General features: G+C 40.3%; 1 protein-coding gene across 3 annotated transcripts in view; it reads left to right on the top strand.

Annotated features, from left to right (window-relative positions):
* The window catches only part of TTC23 (tetratricopeptide repeat domain 23), a 114589-nt gene that overhangs the window by 58229 nt on the left and 40533 nt on the right, over positions 1–15827 (top strand). For all 3 annotated transcript variants that reach the window (XM_067755972.1, XM_067755983.1, XM_067755962.1), the window contains one exon: positions 5026–5203. In XM_067755972.1, coding sequence (XP_067612073.1) covers positions 5026–5203 — 178 coding nt within the window. The remainder of the gene's footprint in view (positions 1–5025; positions 5204–15827) is intronic.

Below are 15827 nucleotides of genomic sequence, written 5' to 3' on the forward strand. Positions count from 1 at the left end.
TCCTTTCTGTGACTGAATAACATTTTACTGAGTGGATATACCACATTTTATTCATTCATTCTTCAGTTGGTGCACATTTAGGTTGTTTTTACTTTTTGGCTCTTATGAATAGTGCAGTTATGGACATTTGTGTACAAGTTTTTATGTCGACATATGTTTTTGTTTCTTTTGGGTATATACCTAGTAGTGGAATTGCCAGGTCATCTAGTAATTCTGTGTTTAAACTTTTGTGCAACTGACACTGTTTTCCTAAGTAACTGTATAATTTTACATACCCACGAGCAGTGTGTGAGGATTCCAATTTCTCCACATCTTAGTCAACACTTTTATTATCTTTTTTAAAATCATTATTATTATAGCCACTGTCCTAATGGGTATGAAGTGGTATCTCATTGTAGTTTTGATTTGCATTTTCTTGATGACCAGTGATAATGAACATCTCTTTATGTGCTTATTGCATCTTCTTCAAAGAAATGACTATTTAGGTGCTTTGCTCATTTTTTAATTGGGCTATTTATCTTTTTTATTATTGTTGTAGGAGTTCTTTTTATATTCTGAATGCAAGTCTCTCATCAGAAATATCATTTGTAAAAATATTCCACAAACCATTTTTTTTCACAAACCATTTTTATATGTCCTGAATATTTTTTAAATATGTATTTATTCATTTATTTATTTGGCTGCATTGGGTCTTTGTTGTGGCACACAGGCTTTTCATTGAGGCATGTGGGATTTTTCGTTGCAGTGCTCATTGCAGCACATGGACTCTTTGTTGCGGCGCGTGGGCTTCTCTCTAGTTGTGGCATGCAGGTTTTCTCTTCTCTAGTTGTGGCACATGGGCTCCAGAGCATGTAGGCTCTGTAGTTTGTGGCACACGGGCTGTCTAGTTGAGGCACGTGAGCTCAGTAATTGTGGCGCGCAGGCTTTGTTGCCCCGCGGCATGTGGGATCTTAGTTTCCCTACCAGGGATTTAACCTGCATCCCCTGCATCAGAAGGTGGATTCTTTACCACTGGACCACCAGGGAAGTCCCTGTCCTAAATATTTAGAAGATGAGTGGTCAATCAAACTTTATATGGCACCATTCAGCCACTAAAAGTGATACTATAGCATTTATTGCCACATTTTAATGTATGGTTAAGTGGAAGAAGCAGGTTCTAAAACATTATGATCCTTTTTTAAAAATGCATAGAAAATCACCTGGAAGTATATATATATCAAGGTGTATAGCAGTCATCTTTGGATGTTGTAATTATATATTTTAATTTTCCATATCTTTTCTTACTTTTAGTGATGAATATGTATTTTTCTGATAGTAAATTATTCTCAATTTTTTAAAAAACCCAATTGTGTAAGAAAATGTCTACCTCACTTGCACATGAGTTTGACTGATTCTACCTATTGTTTAGACTTCCCAAAATCTCATGCGAGTGGGAACAAGATGAGACCACAAATGAGTCCATTTCAATATAACGACCTGAAACTATGCCTCTCAGTTCCAGAGAGACCACAGGCTGGGAGGGGAAGGAGTAAAAGGTATGATTATGTATAGGGATTTAATATCAATCTGTATGGCTTGCTTCAGTTTGCAAAGCACTTTCAGACATCTTACTTGATTCTCACAGCAACCCTATTGGACACCAGTGTTCAGATGAGGAAACCAAGGTTCAGAAACATTTTGTTTTTTCCCAAGGTTGTGTGGCCTAGTAAGTAACTATGTTCAAACTACAGTCTGGGTTTTCTACTCCTGTTGCCGTACTTGTAACTGATTGCCCTGCCTCTCATACTGTATTCTTCTCTATAAAATTTTCTCTGAGAGTCGGATATTTGAAGGATCACTTTTTAATACCTGTAAAGATGCTGTGGTGTTAACTTGGAGTGCTGTGCTTCTGGCTAAGATGGCTTCACAAACCCCCAAATACTTTTCTTTAGTGTTCTATCTCAGGAAAGGAAGAATTTTTGATACATGAATTAACTTATGCCTTGTTGTTGTTTACTTTTCTATTTTCTTCTCATTTATCAGCCTTATTGCTAAGCTTCGAATATTGCTTTCTTTTAAAATTGTTGCCCAAATGAGATCATCTTGGCATTTGTACTGGCTTTATTTCTCTTCTATGACTTTTACAAGCAGCCTTGGAAACAAAGGACCTCTTCTTTACTTCCTTGGCACACTCTTCATCATTTATGAACATGAGAAAGATGAATTTTTTCCTTTGCTCAAATAACTGTGGCATTGTCTGTGTTATTTAGGCTAAATTAGGTAGAAAAAAATCTGAAGTCATTTTAAAAGTATGTGACTTTCTGTAGATTCTAGACAAGAGGTTGGTTTACAAACATTTTCTGTAAAGACCCAGACAGTAAATATTTCAGGCTTTGTAGGCTATACAGTGTCTGTTGCAACTCTTCAACTCTGCCATTGTAGTGCAAAAGCAGCCATAGACAATAAGTAAACAAGTGGGCCTGACTGTATCAATAAAACTTTATTTACAAAAGCAGTCAGTGAGTAGATTTGGCCCACAGGCCAGGGTTTGCTGACTCCTGTTTTCAATTATTTAATTTTTGTCTACCAGGAATCTAATTCTTTGGCTAAGTGATTTGTTACCAACCATATGTTTCAAAGCCTCTTTATATCACCATAGATGCTAGTGGGGTTTCTCTTAAAAAATAAAATGTGATATGTACAAACTCATTAAGAGTTAGAAGGCGAGTCCAGTATTACTAGGTTGTCTATTTACCTCTTCCTTTCCAAGGTTAGAGCTGCTGCAAGCTACAACCTGGACCCTTCTTAGTCCAGGAACATATCCCTGACCTCCTCTTGTGTTTTAACCCTCTTTACACTTATAGAAAGTATCCCAGTTCATAAGCTATTCAGTGAGCATTTTATTTCATTATGGCCATCTGAGCCACAGATCTGAAAAGTAACTCTACTTCTATCAGTCAATTCCTTTGAAATTTATTGGAGAGCAAAATAGTTGTGAAGAGTATCCAATGACTATGTTGACCTAAAAAAAAAAAAAAATAGGCTGCCAGTTATTTCTCTAGGAAAAATAAAATTAGGTTCATTCAGGATCGGCAGAAAATTTTCATTTAGGGTCTGAAACCATGGTGAGCCAGGTGCAAGTCCCCACATGGTGAGGGAAGGAGAATGCTTTTATAGAAGGGAAAAGGATTTGGGAGAGCCATAGTACACAAAGAGTCCATGGCTTTTCATTGACTACGTTCTTGCCAGGAAAGAAGAGGAGTCTTTCTTCTTCCTGTTGGACTCTGCTGTCCTCCCAGAGCAGGAGAGCTCCCGCTTCTGGGCTCCTGACTCTATTTAACTGAGGTTTCTGTTTATTAATTTTTTTACAATTGTTTGTAATCGTTTACAATTTTTACAATTGAAAACAAAACCTATTTTTGTGGTCTCTTAGTTACTTTCTCACATTATGTCTCAGTTTGGGGGTAATTTGGGAATCGTAAGACCTTTCTGTAGTAAAGATTCTGGGATGGAGGGAAACATAAGAAGGATTGATTTCTTTTATTATGAATTTTGTACATAAAAATTTTCCATGCGGGCTTCCCTGGTGGCGCAGTGGTTGAGAGTCCGCCTGCCGATGCAGGGGACGCGGGTTCGTGCCCCGGTCCGGGGAGATCCCACATGCCGCGGAGCGGCTAGGCCCGTGAGCCATGGCCGCTGAGCCTGCGCGTCCGGAGCCTGTGCTCCGCAACGGGAGAGGGCACAACAGTGAGAGGCCCGCGTACCGCAAAAAAAAAAAAAAATTTCCATGCAAGAAAAGTTTCTAATAGTCTTCACAAGTATTTTTGAGAAGATTGTTTTTAAATGCCTGTTTCTAAACAATATATATAGATACATTTTTTAATATGAGAGAGTCTTACCCCAAGAAACTACAAGAATATTTTCCCACTGCCACCTTTAAATTAATTTTTAAAATTAACATATTTTCTGATGTAAAAGTAATATATTTTTATAGAAGAAAATTTGGGAAATTTATAAAGCATAAATAAGAAAAGTAAAATCACTCACAATCAACTCCTTAGAGATAACTGTTGCTAACATTTTGGTGACACTTGGGTATCTCTTTATGCATATGTGTACATATAGATTAGATACAAAATTGATCTAATAAGATTATATAAAGTACTTTTGTAATCTGTCTTTTTTACTGAAGAATATATAGTGGATATACTTCTATGTTGATACACACAGATCGACATTAACTTTAATGGATACACGGTGTAGATGTACTTACTATAACCCACTTGGATGATCACCTATTGGAGTATTTTAAGTGCTTTATACTTTTCCACTATTACAAAGAATGCTTCAGTAAACATTCTTGTATATAGTATCTTCTTTTCCTGCCAGAGTACTTCTTCAAGATAAACTATTAAAAGTGCAATTAGCAGAAATACGTGTGTACATACATACGTATAATTTTGATATAGAAAAGTTTGTGCCCAAATTATATTCTTCCCAACAGTTAATGTGAGTGCTTCACACCCTCACCAAACTGGGAAATTTCTATAATTTCTCAACAGATCAGTTATCAGTATCATGGCATCCTTTCTGATTACTATTTTTGTTTTAATATTTTATATTTTTTAAACCAACACCTACACAGCACTTACTATGTGTCAGAGGCTATTCTAGGTGTGTTTTTTTTTTAAATATTAACTAATTGAATCTTTATGATAATGCAGTGAAGTGGGCACTGTTATTATTCCTAACTTACAGATGAGAAAGCTGTCAAGCGACTTGAAGTTCCTGTATCTAGTAAGTGGTGGAGCCAGGATTTGAACCTTCCTGATTATCCCTTGACCTTCCTTATTATCCCTTGAACCTTCCTGATTATCCCAAAGTCTATCCTCTTGACTGCTATGCCCTGCTGCTCCTTGGAGGAAAGAAAGGCTTAGCTGCCTAGGAAATGAACCTGGCAACAGGGGTCAGAGAGCCAAATCCATCTATTATTTTCAGTATCTTCTATTTTAATTACTTTAAAGATAATCCCTTTGATTTTTTTAGGGTATATCAAGGTCAGAAGAAATCAAAAGAAGCTCTGCCCCACTACCAAGAGGCTTTAGAATATATTGAGATCAGTAAAGGTGAAAAAAGTCTTGAGTGCGTACCAACATTGAGGGAATTGGCAGGTGTAGAACAAGCCCTGGGATTTCACGACGCATCCATCAACCACCTTTTACAGGTAAGCTGCAACGTACTGGCCACCAAAGCTGTTCCAGTCCACTGCTTTTCACAGATACAGGTGGAATAGCAGCTCTGAGAATTCCTGGGTTTGTTAAGTGCTCTAGATAAGTAGAACACTTGGTCTGGGGTAGAAGTTCAACAAACATCTTCGTAAGTGGGCAAGTGTGGGATACTGGTCCTGTGTTACTTGTGCATCTTCCACAAACAGTCTGAGACTGCCTGAAGGTGGCTTTTCTCATATTAGGTGCATAATTTAAGTCTTGTTTCCCAGACAATGTTTCTTTATTATTTAATGCTTATCTATTTAGAGCTTATGTTATCAAACTTATTAGGGTTCTTATCTACCACATTCTACAATCTTTACCTGAAGTCACTTAGAGTTGTCATCTGGTAGCTGCTGTTCTACTTTGTCATTAAAAGATTCCTCTGTGAGTGTATCAGTTAGGGTTCTTCAGAGAAATAGAACCAATTGGATGTATACATAGAGTGAGAGAGAGAGAGAGAGATTTACTGATATTTTAAGGAATTGGCTCACACAACTGTGGGGGCTGACAAGTCCGAAATCCGTAGGGTAGGTGGGCCAGCTGAAAATGCAAGCAGGGTCTCTGTGTTACAGTCTTGGAGCAGAATTCCTTCTTCACTGAAACCTCAGCCTTTTGCTCTGTAGACCTTCAATTGATTGGATGAGGCCTACTCACCCAATTATTACCTATTATTGAAGGTGATCTCCTTTATTCAAAGTCTACTGATTATAAATATTAATCATAGCTACAAAGTACATTTATAGCAACATTTAGACTAGTATTTGACCTAGCAACTGGTCACCATAGCCTAGCCAAGCTGACACATAAAACTAACCATCACAGTCAGTTTGATGTTTTTGTGTGGTATCATCTGCTAAGAACATGTTTTAAATTGTTTTCTGAGAAATTTTCCCTGTTAAAGTTGTAAAATATAGACTAACTCATTTCTTATTTCAAATGAGATATAATGATATGGTACTGAGGGTTCTTTATTGCTATTTCTTTTAAAATTTGTATGACCATTTATACTCCCACACACAGTTTATTAGAGTGTGCCATTCTCTCACTTTCTCTGGATTATCTCCCTTAAATATTATTACCACCCTGTGACATATTATTATTATTATCAGTTTATAGATAAGGAAATCAAGAATTAGAAAGGTTGAGTGATATGTCCAGGAGTACACAGCTAATAAATGGCATAGCCCAGGTTTAAATGCAGTATTTTTTTTTTTTTGAAAGGTAATTCTGGCTGACATGTAGAGAGTAGACTAGGGAGGGTGTGCCAAGAGTGGAGGTAGAGTGGAGCACTGAAGGCTGAAGATGGTGGTGGCTTAAACTAGGATGATGTTCATAAGGATGAAGAGAAGTAGATGGGTGTGACAAAGATTTAGGAGGCAGAATTTATGAGATATGGAGCTTGAGTGGATGCAGGACAAAGAGGGAAGGGGAAGAGTCGAAGATGACTCCCGGGTTTCTGGTCTGAACACCTGAGTGGGTGTTTGTGTCATTTACAGTGGGGGAGCAGGTGTGACTGGGTGATGGAGAGATGGTGAGCTCAGGTTTTTTGTTCGTTTGTTTGTTTTTTGTTGTTGTTTTTTGTTTTTTGTTTTTTTTGCGGTACACAGGCCTCTCATTGTTGCAGCCTCTCCCGTTGTGGAGCACAGGCTCCGCACGCGCAGGCTTAGCGGCCATGGCTCACAGGCCTAGCCACTCCGCGGCATGTGGTATCTTCCCGGACCGGGGCATGAACCCGTGTCCCCTGCATCGGCAGGCAGACTCTCAACCACTGCGCCACCAGAGAAGCCCGTGAGCTCAAGTTTTGATGGTGAGTCTGAGATGCCCATAAGGCATCCAAGCAGAAATGACAGCTAGACAGTTATATAATCAGGACTAGAGTTCAGAAAATAGGTCAGCAAGTCCTCCACTTATACACAGTAATTGCCTTGGGAGAGGGTGAGATCACTCGGGCAGGGTTTGTGGAGGAACTTTGGTGTTCATTGGTCAAGTAAAGAAGGATAAATAGGTAAAGGAAAAAGAAGAATTTGCCAGATAAAAACAAGAAGAAAAGAAAGAGATATTCTCATTGTCACCCCTTTTGATACCTTTTGCTGTTATGGAGGGCATGGAGCTGTCGGGAGAAAAAATGAGTTCATATTTGTAAAGTGTTGAGCACAGTGCCTGCTAGTGCAATATATGAATTTTTGAAAAGTTCTCCCTTTCCTTTTCTTGCTTTTCTTTTTCTTTCATTGATGACCTAGTTGAGGGAAACATTGAGGCACTGTTGAAAACAGAATCCAGATTGTACTGTGAGTGAGATATGAGGAAGCAAAGGTAATAAAGGCAGGTGCCTGCCTCAAAACATACTAAGAGGTGGGGAGGACTGACCCAGGCAGGGGGCAGAGTACATGGAAAGGTCTGAAGGTAAGACAAAGTTTGACGCATTTGGGGAACTGCAAGAAATTCCCGATGCCTGGGCAATGGGAATGGGAAGGCAGTGGGTGGGTATCATTCAGATGGGGTGTGGAAAGTCATGGTAAGGAATTTGAGCTTCATCCTAAGGGCAGTTAAGGGTTTTCAAGCAGGGAGATTGACATCACCAGGTTATCAGTCTAGAAGGGTTGCTCTGCAGTATGGAGAAGGGACTGGATGGCAGAGAGATAACCAGGAAGGCGACTCAGTAGGTGGCTGTGCAACAGACCAGGTAGGCATGATGACAGCCCGGACTCAGGCAGTGTCATGAGAACGGAGAGACACAGACAGATAGAGAGTAGAAATGACAGGCCTGGGAGTTGCGCAGATGTGGGAGAGTGAAGGAGATGGAGGAGTCCAGCTTTAGACCAGTTTTCTGCGTGTGGCTGGTTGGGACATTTACTGAGTGAAGGAACACTGTGGATTTGCAATTTTTTGTTAGTATCAATAATTCTGAATATTCTTATTTTAAAAAATGTTTTTTTCTTTTCTTGAATTATATGTTGATATACATTTCCAAAAGTTAAACTGCTGGGATATGAACATTTTTATACCTCTTGATTTTTGTTGACATTCTGCCAAAAGGTTGTTTTGAGTTACCTGGCCACCAGAAGTTGGCTTTTCTTTGCTCATAATTGAGCCAGTTTCACACCAACTTTGCAAACTTTTTTATATTATTTTATTCCCATTTTACAAATTTTATAAATTTGAGATTAATCTCAAATTTATTTTAATTTAGAATTTTTGTTTGTTTGTTTTTGTTTTTTTTTTTGCGGTATGTAGGCCTCTCACTGTTGTGGCCTCTCCCGTTGCGGAGCACAGGCTCCGGACGCGCAGGCTCAGCGGCCATGGCTCATGGGCCCAGCCGCTCCGCGGCATGTGGGATCTTCCCAGACCGGGGCACGAACCCGTGTCCCCTGCATCGGCAGGCGGACTCTCAACCACTGCGCCACCAGGGAAGCCCAACAGTATTCAGCCTTTCAATCCATAACTATGGGATAATCTCTTATTTCTTTAGGTCTTCCTTAATTTCTTTCAACCATGTTTTATAGTATAAGTTTTGCACTTCTTTTGGTAGATTTATTCCCAAGTATTTTGGAGTTTTTTATGTTGTTACAAATGGAAGTGTTTTCTTAATTTCTTTTTCTTATTGTTCATTGCCTGTGCATAGAAATACAAATGATTTTTGTATGTTAACTTTGTATCCTACAACCTTTGTAAATTTGTTTATTAGCTCTAGTTTGTGTGTGTATGTGTAATGTTTTCTGCCATACAAAAGTTTTCATAGTGCTTTCAAGTTTTCAATCTTTTATTACATTTAGATTTTGACTCTGAGAAATATTTCTCTGTAAACAGGTTATGGAGGAATTCACTCATTTTTTTTTAATGCCTTGTCAAGTTTAATAGGTGACTTTTATTGTTTATTCTTGAGGTTAATAAAGATTAGAGAGTGTTTAAATAAATACTTGCCTATGATTATTAAAGAGATAGCTTTGTGAAGTCAAGATAGCATTGGATTTGAAATCAGAAAACTTGGGTTGGAGTCCAGACTCTTCTGTTTACCATTTGTTTGATAATATAAGTCATTTAGTCTCTAAAAAAAAAAAAAAAGCCTACAAAAGACCCTATCCACTTCACAGAACAGCTCAAAGATTCAAAAAGGAAAGTGCTTTGTGAACAACTTGGCATGTTGCCAGTATAAGCTACTTTTATTTATTAACAGTAATTGTTAAACATTTATCAAATCTCCCCTTTTCTTTAGCAAACTTTACCTAAAATACAGAAAGGTATAGCTCTCCAAGGGAGCCCATGCCTAAAAGCCATTTATTAATTACACACAAAGGAAAGGGGTTTTGTTATTTCCCCTCTTGTTTTTTCACTCTTCATTCCTTTGGAGTGAGAGAAACACCCAGGGAGAAAAGACCTTTTATTCTCTGTAGAATGAATTAAAAGTTCCAAAGTATTTTAGGAACTAACCCATTAAAATGGAGAAAACTAAAGCCAGCCCCCCAGAACCATCACAGAGGGAAGGCAGCAGTCCCAAGGACTGATGAAAGAGCTGTCATCAGCCCTGTGGGTCCTCTGCAGCAGGGTTCTGTGAGAAAACCACACAAACGTGATTGTTTCTGAAACTCTTCGTGGCAGATTTTGGCACTAGAACCTTATTTTCCTATCCAAAAGAAAAATCCCAGGATTTCGTTTGTGTGAGCAATGGCATGTTTGTGGGTGTGTGCCTTCAAGGAGTATACGTTAACACCGCGCTAGCTTGGATTGCTTTTTCACGTCTCTGACACTCGAATCGCATATCTCTTTTCAGTTTTCAGGGCAGCTCTGCCATTCAGTAGTTCCCAAATTTAGAGAAGTTTGATTTGCAAAGTATGATGAAATAATTTATCAGTTACTCTACCTAAGACTTTAAGATCAGAAAATCTGGGTTCAGGTTCCTGCTCTGGGTGAGTTATTGGCCTTGGTCAGGCCTAGGTGGCTGATAGGTGCTCACATGTGACTCCTGGCAGGTGCAGACTATTCAGTAAATGGCAGCACTTCTTATTGGCTCTTGTTAATTGCTGTGTATTTACTATAAAGTGTAATTCATTTATTACAAATAATCAGATGAGTGCTATTTTTAATTTTCAAAATCTCTGACAACACTAGCCTATTTTGTTTAAAATTAGAAAAGATGCAGAATGCAGATATGATTTTATACAGTATAAACCTTTTCTAAGAATGACACAAATCATGGTGCCATACTGCTTCTTTTGAAAAGACATCTGTTTTTTATCATAACGATAATGCTTTTTATAAAAAAACAAATCGAGCCATACAGAAAAATACAGAGAAATGGGCTACGAGTCATCTAAGCCCTCCTCCCCCATCCTAGAAGTACCCAGTGTTGTGACACTTGTTGGGCATTTTTCCTCTGCAGGTGTGCAGATAGCTATAGATTGAGAGACAGAGGGACGAGAAGAAAAAAGAGAAAGAAAGATTGATAAACTTGACAGCATAAAAATGAAAAAGTTCTCTATGACAACATATCACAAAGTTAAGAAATAAATGTCAAGGAGGGGAAAGTATAGAAAGAGTTCTTATAAAATCTAGATGAAAAAGACAACTCAATAGAAATATGGACAAAAAACAGAAACAGACGTTTTACTGAAGAGGGAATACAATGGCCAATAACCATCCAAAAATAATCCCTAACCTCACTTGTTATTAAAGAAGTGCAGTTTAACCAAGGAGATGCCAAAAACGTTTGGTGCCACTCCATGGTGGCAAGGGTGTGGGGAAGCAGACATCCTCATGCACTGCTGGTAAGACTGGGAATCAGCACCATTTTGGGGGAAAGCAATTGACATTCCCTCTCCAGTTTTATAACACACTGACCCTTTGACCCAGCAATTTCACTTCTAGAAACTTACGTAACAGATAGATGTGCACAAGTGTGCAAAGAAACAGGGTTATTAGCAATAGCAAAAAATTAGAAACACTCTTAAAACCCATTAGTAGGGGACTGGTTATAAAGCTATGATCTATCCATGTGATGGGATACTGTAGAGCCACTAAAGAGAATGAGATGGATGTCTGTGTTCTGAAGAAAGGTGTCCAAAATATATTCTTAATTTTAAAAAGCCAGATGTAGACCAGAATATTCTGTCAGTCAATGACCAGTTAAAGACTACATTGTGCTGGGCACAGTGTTAGGCCTGGGACTATGATGGAAGGCTCGGATGTCAGAGGCCCTGCCCTCAAGAAGCAGCCTAGTGAGTGAGACAGAACTTAGTGAAGAATCACACAGATGAATGTAAAACTACCACTGTGAAGTGCACCACAGGGGGAGGTACTGGGTGCTGCGAGAGCTCCCAGCGGGGCAGCCTGAGCTGATGGGGGATCTGATAATGAGACACCCCAAAGGTTGAGGAGAGGGGAACCACTGTGGTGAGAGCCCAGAATGGGTGGCAGGAGATGAAGCTGAGCTGAGAGGGGAACATGGCCAGGCTCTGATCTCGTGTGTGTGTGTGTGTGTGTGTGTGTGTGTGTGTGTGTGTGTGTATAAGCACATCAGTATTTCTGAGAGGATATGCAGGAAACTGTTGATAGTGGGTAGCTATAAGAAATCAGACTGGAAATGGGGAGAAGAGGGGTTGAGGCTTATAGACACAAAGGACAGGGCATTAAAATTTTTAATTGCTTATTCTTTTCTACTACTTAGGATTTTTAAAAAGTTATATGCAGGTACTACTCTTATAATTTAAAAATATAATTAAGTTTTAAGAAAACACACAGAACAAAAAGACAAAAATATAAGGCCCCAACATGTCTATTTTAGTGCTAACTCTCACAGCGAGTAGGGCCTTTTCTCCCCAGCCCTTTGGAGGAGCTAAAATTGACAACTGGAAAGCTGCCACAGAGATTTTCTCTGACTATTAAAAGAAACTGGCTCAGTCTGGGGCCCTCAGAAACCAGGTTTTGAATGCCCTCTGCACCCAGTTACTTCCCTTGCATCTACTTTCCCCGGGGATTCCCAGCTCCATCGTTTTTTTAGCCAGTGCCCTCCAGCCGCCTCAGTCCCCTATGGTGTGTGTGGCCATGGAAGACTTCCCTACTGGGCAGAGATGGGAGAGGAAAGGAAGTGGCAACCTTGGGCTGCAACATGACCCTGTCTTGAACAAGGATGACAGTCAAAGCCTAAGGGTAGAATGGCCAGCTCTGGCAGAGCTGAGAGAGAAAGCTATGCAGTCTCACAGCTGGTCAGTTATAAGAGAAACACAGCAAGCTCATACCTCATAGTGACAAATGGACTTGAGCTTCTGTTGAATTAAGGCACAAATTTGAATCAAAGCAGAAACGGAGCCACTTGGTAGAAGGCACTTTAACGTCTGCTCCATCCACCGTCCACTGCCTGACCCCCTCCACAGTGTCTCTCTACAGTCAGTGCTCAGAATTCCATGTGTTGGCAGCTCGCTCTTTCCCTAGCCAGTCTATTTAATTCTGGGCTGAGTCTAATTCTTAGTAACTATTTCTCTGACTCTTAAATAGTTCTTCATTACATTGACTTGAAAATTGCCGTTCTGTGACTTCTACCCTCTAGATAACCAGGTGTTAGATGAGAAAAGCATGCAATTTGAAATCACACGCCTTAATTCAAATCCCTGTTCTGCCATTGACCAACTATGTGACCTTCAGACAGTCGATTACTCTCCTCAAGGCTTCATTTTGCCATCTGTAAATTAGGCAGTTAACATCACTCTCACTGGTCATTTTGAGATTAAGCGGAGCTGGTGTATATCGATGTTATTTCCCTCCTTCCCTCGGTCCCTCCCTGTGCTAGCCCTCAACTTTACAAAGAGATCCTGGCAATTACTATTGTCTTCTCTTTGAGTGTTCTCATCTCCAGGGTAAATAGACCCAGTTTAAGTCCACAAATGTACTTTGAGCTACTTGTGTGCTCTTCACTATGCTATGGGAGAGGAGATTTCCCTCTGAGTCACTGATTCCCCTAATCATTATCAAAGTGGGAAAAAAATCTCTCTCTCCCTCCCCACAAGAGCTGGGGTTCCACACTCAGAACCCACCCAGTGTTTTAAGTTGAGTGTTCATGTGGTGGGGTCTGCCTGCATAAATAGAAACATCCTTTTTAGTAGTCATCGAGTTTTCTCTTCAAGAACTGTTACACATTTTACAAATCCAAGGGGACAGGCCCAGTTAGATAAGAGTCTGCCAGCCCTGGCTCTGGCTGTGTCTATTGACAGCTGGGTTGGCACTGAGGAATCCTTGGTTTCCCCCAGAAACACATAAGAGGACCAGAATGCAACAGCTGCTCTGTACCTTGCCAGGGCTTGAGGCAGTTGGTCTTGTGAATGAGTTTTTTTCAATTAATGACCCTACTCCATGTGGGATATTAAAGGTGTTTTTGTTTTTAACCCAGTACGACATGCTAGCAGCTGAAGAGATTTAAGAATATTAAATGTTCCTCCTCAGCCTCAAGATGACAGTTGATAAACATATAACCATAAGATATCAAAAACTTCAAAGGATGGGAGGAGAGATGCAAGCCCTGGGGTGATTAATAAATAACGAGGAGTGGGCGTAGTCAAGCCGCAGATCCCCAGCGGGGCCTAGTACTCGGGCCACTGTATAAAGCCGGAGAGGCAAGCAGGACTCCTGTAATTCTGTTCACCCTAACAACTAGTCCTTAAATGCTCTCAGATGTATGTAACAAGGATATTTATATTATCTTAGCAAACAAAGTGTTGTTCCAGAATTGTGAACAGTGGTTTAGTTTGGAAAGATTGGGTAATCTCATCACTAGCTTTGTCAACTTTCTCAGTACTCACTCCCTCAGGAGGCCTCCTGCATGGTGTGGTACTGTGGTTGTCAAACTGTGTCACCGCCAACACTCATGTTCCAAGGAGGGTCTTTTGGGGGTGGCTGGATGGAAGCAACTGGGTGGGCTTCCCAGGGTCTCTCTACCTGCTTCAGTGAGAGCAGCTCCACACTTACCTGCTTTGTATGTTAGAGAACCATTCTGTTTGGTATATAAGGGGTTCTTTTGCTTTAAAATCAGAAACTTGAAAAGCAGTGGCATCATGATGTTTGCATCCTTTCATAAGTTGCTTTTCCACTCAGTGGTGTGTTTTTGAAATGTTAATACATATAGATAGAGTTCAATCATTGTATGAATAAACCACAATATATTCGTTCCCCTGCTGATGGATGTTTAGATGCTTCCCCATTTTTCACCATCTCAAATAATGCTTCAGTGGAGTTGAGGGCATTTTCCATATAGACACTGATGGGTGGTGCCCTCTAAGCTGGACCAGAAGGGAAGGGACAGCAGGAGGGGTGGATGGCTAGTGAGATGTGGAGAGTGGACAGAGGATGAGAAGCTGCATGGATGTGATAGAGCCAGGATGCCCCAACAGTCAAACAGGGTCTGTGAGCTGCGGGATCCAGAGGTAGCAAAGATTAAGCGATGATGAGGCCCAGAGCATCATGGGGGACCAGGTGGCTGAGGGTAGGGAGGAAAATAAGCCTGTCAAAACCCAAGAGGCCAAGGTGTTAGCTGGGTCATTCGCTGGGTGTTTTAGTTTGCTCTTTTAGCTCCACTCTGCATCCCTCACTGTGCCCACTTAAGTACAGTGTCAGTGGGCCGCCTTGCCCTCTGGCTGGGAGGCACACAGCCTTGACCTTGGAAGGAGAGAGCACAGCTTATTTATTCCCTCAGCTCCTCCCAGCAAGGTCAGTGCAGGTGGTCTGCATCCATTCACTGAAAGCTACAGCTCCCTCCCCTATAATTCATCTTTCCAGTTCCAGCAAATGCTCCCTCCCTTGCTCTGCCTGTGATGTTAAAGCAGCCTGTTTGGGGTCCAGCACTCTCTTCCTTAGGTTTCCTCTGTGCAAACTTCTTTTCTTTTATCAACTTCTTTTCCTCTATTCATCTGTTAAACTGTGCCATCTCTTTCTTGCCCAATAGGTGCAGACCAATCTTAGGGATACTGAAATCACTGAAAATGATAACAGGAGGAGGGGTGGAGAGGACCCCTTTTTTGTCTTTTCCAAGACAAAAGGCAACTTAGAGAACTCTCAGAACATGTTAATAATTCATTTGAAAGTAATTTTGATAGACATGCATATTTTACATTGCCTCGAATTATAATATTAAGTGGAAACAACATATGAAATCTTTTTGAATTTGAATTTGAGTTTTAATCAATCTAAAATACTGCGTGTAAAATGTCTTTGTAACAAGATGAGTTAAATCTTTTCTGGCATGAGAGGTTGCTCTCTTCAAAAGTGGATTCTAGAGATAGTTAACCCAGGGAAAAGACAAAGTAAACATGATCCATTTGCATTTGGGGTGGGGCAAGCTTTTCCTCTCTTTTTTCCTTTCCCTGAGCACTGAACATTTGATCCTTTCACTCTAACACTGTGTCCTATTTGAAAAGCATTTCCAGTCAGAACTTCAGGCCAAATCGAGGATAATGACCAATTTGGGGTTTTCCAAAATCAAGTATTCAATTTATCTAGATCCTGTAATACAGGGGTCTCCAACCCCCGGGGTGCAGACCGGTACCGGTCCGGGGCCTGTTAGGAACGGGGCCGCACAGCAGGAGATGAGCGGCAAGC

This window comes from Pseudorca crassidens, chromosome 1 (genome assembly GCF_039906515.1).
Source record: "Pseudorca crassidens isolate mPseCra1 chromosome 1, mPseCra1.hap1, whole genome shotgun sequence".
Lineage (NCBI taxonomy): Eukaryota > Metazoa > Chordata > Mammalia > Artiodactyla > Delphinidae > Pseudorca > Pseudorca crassidens.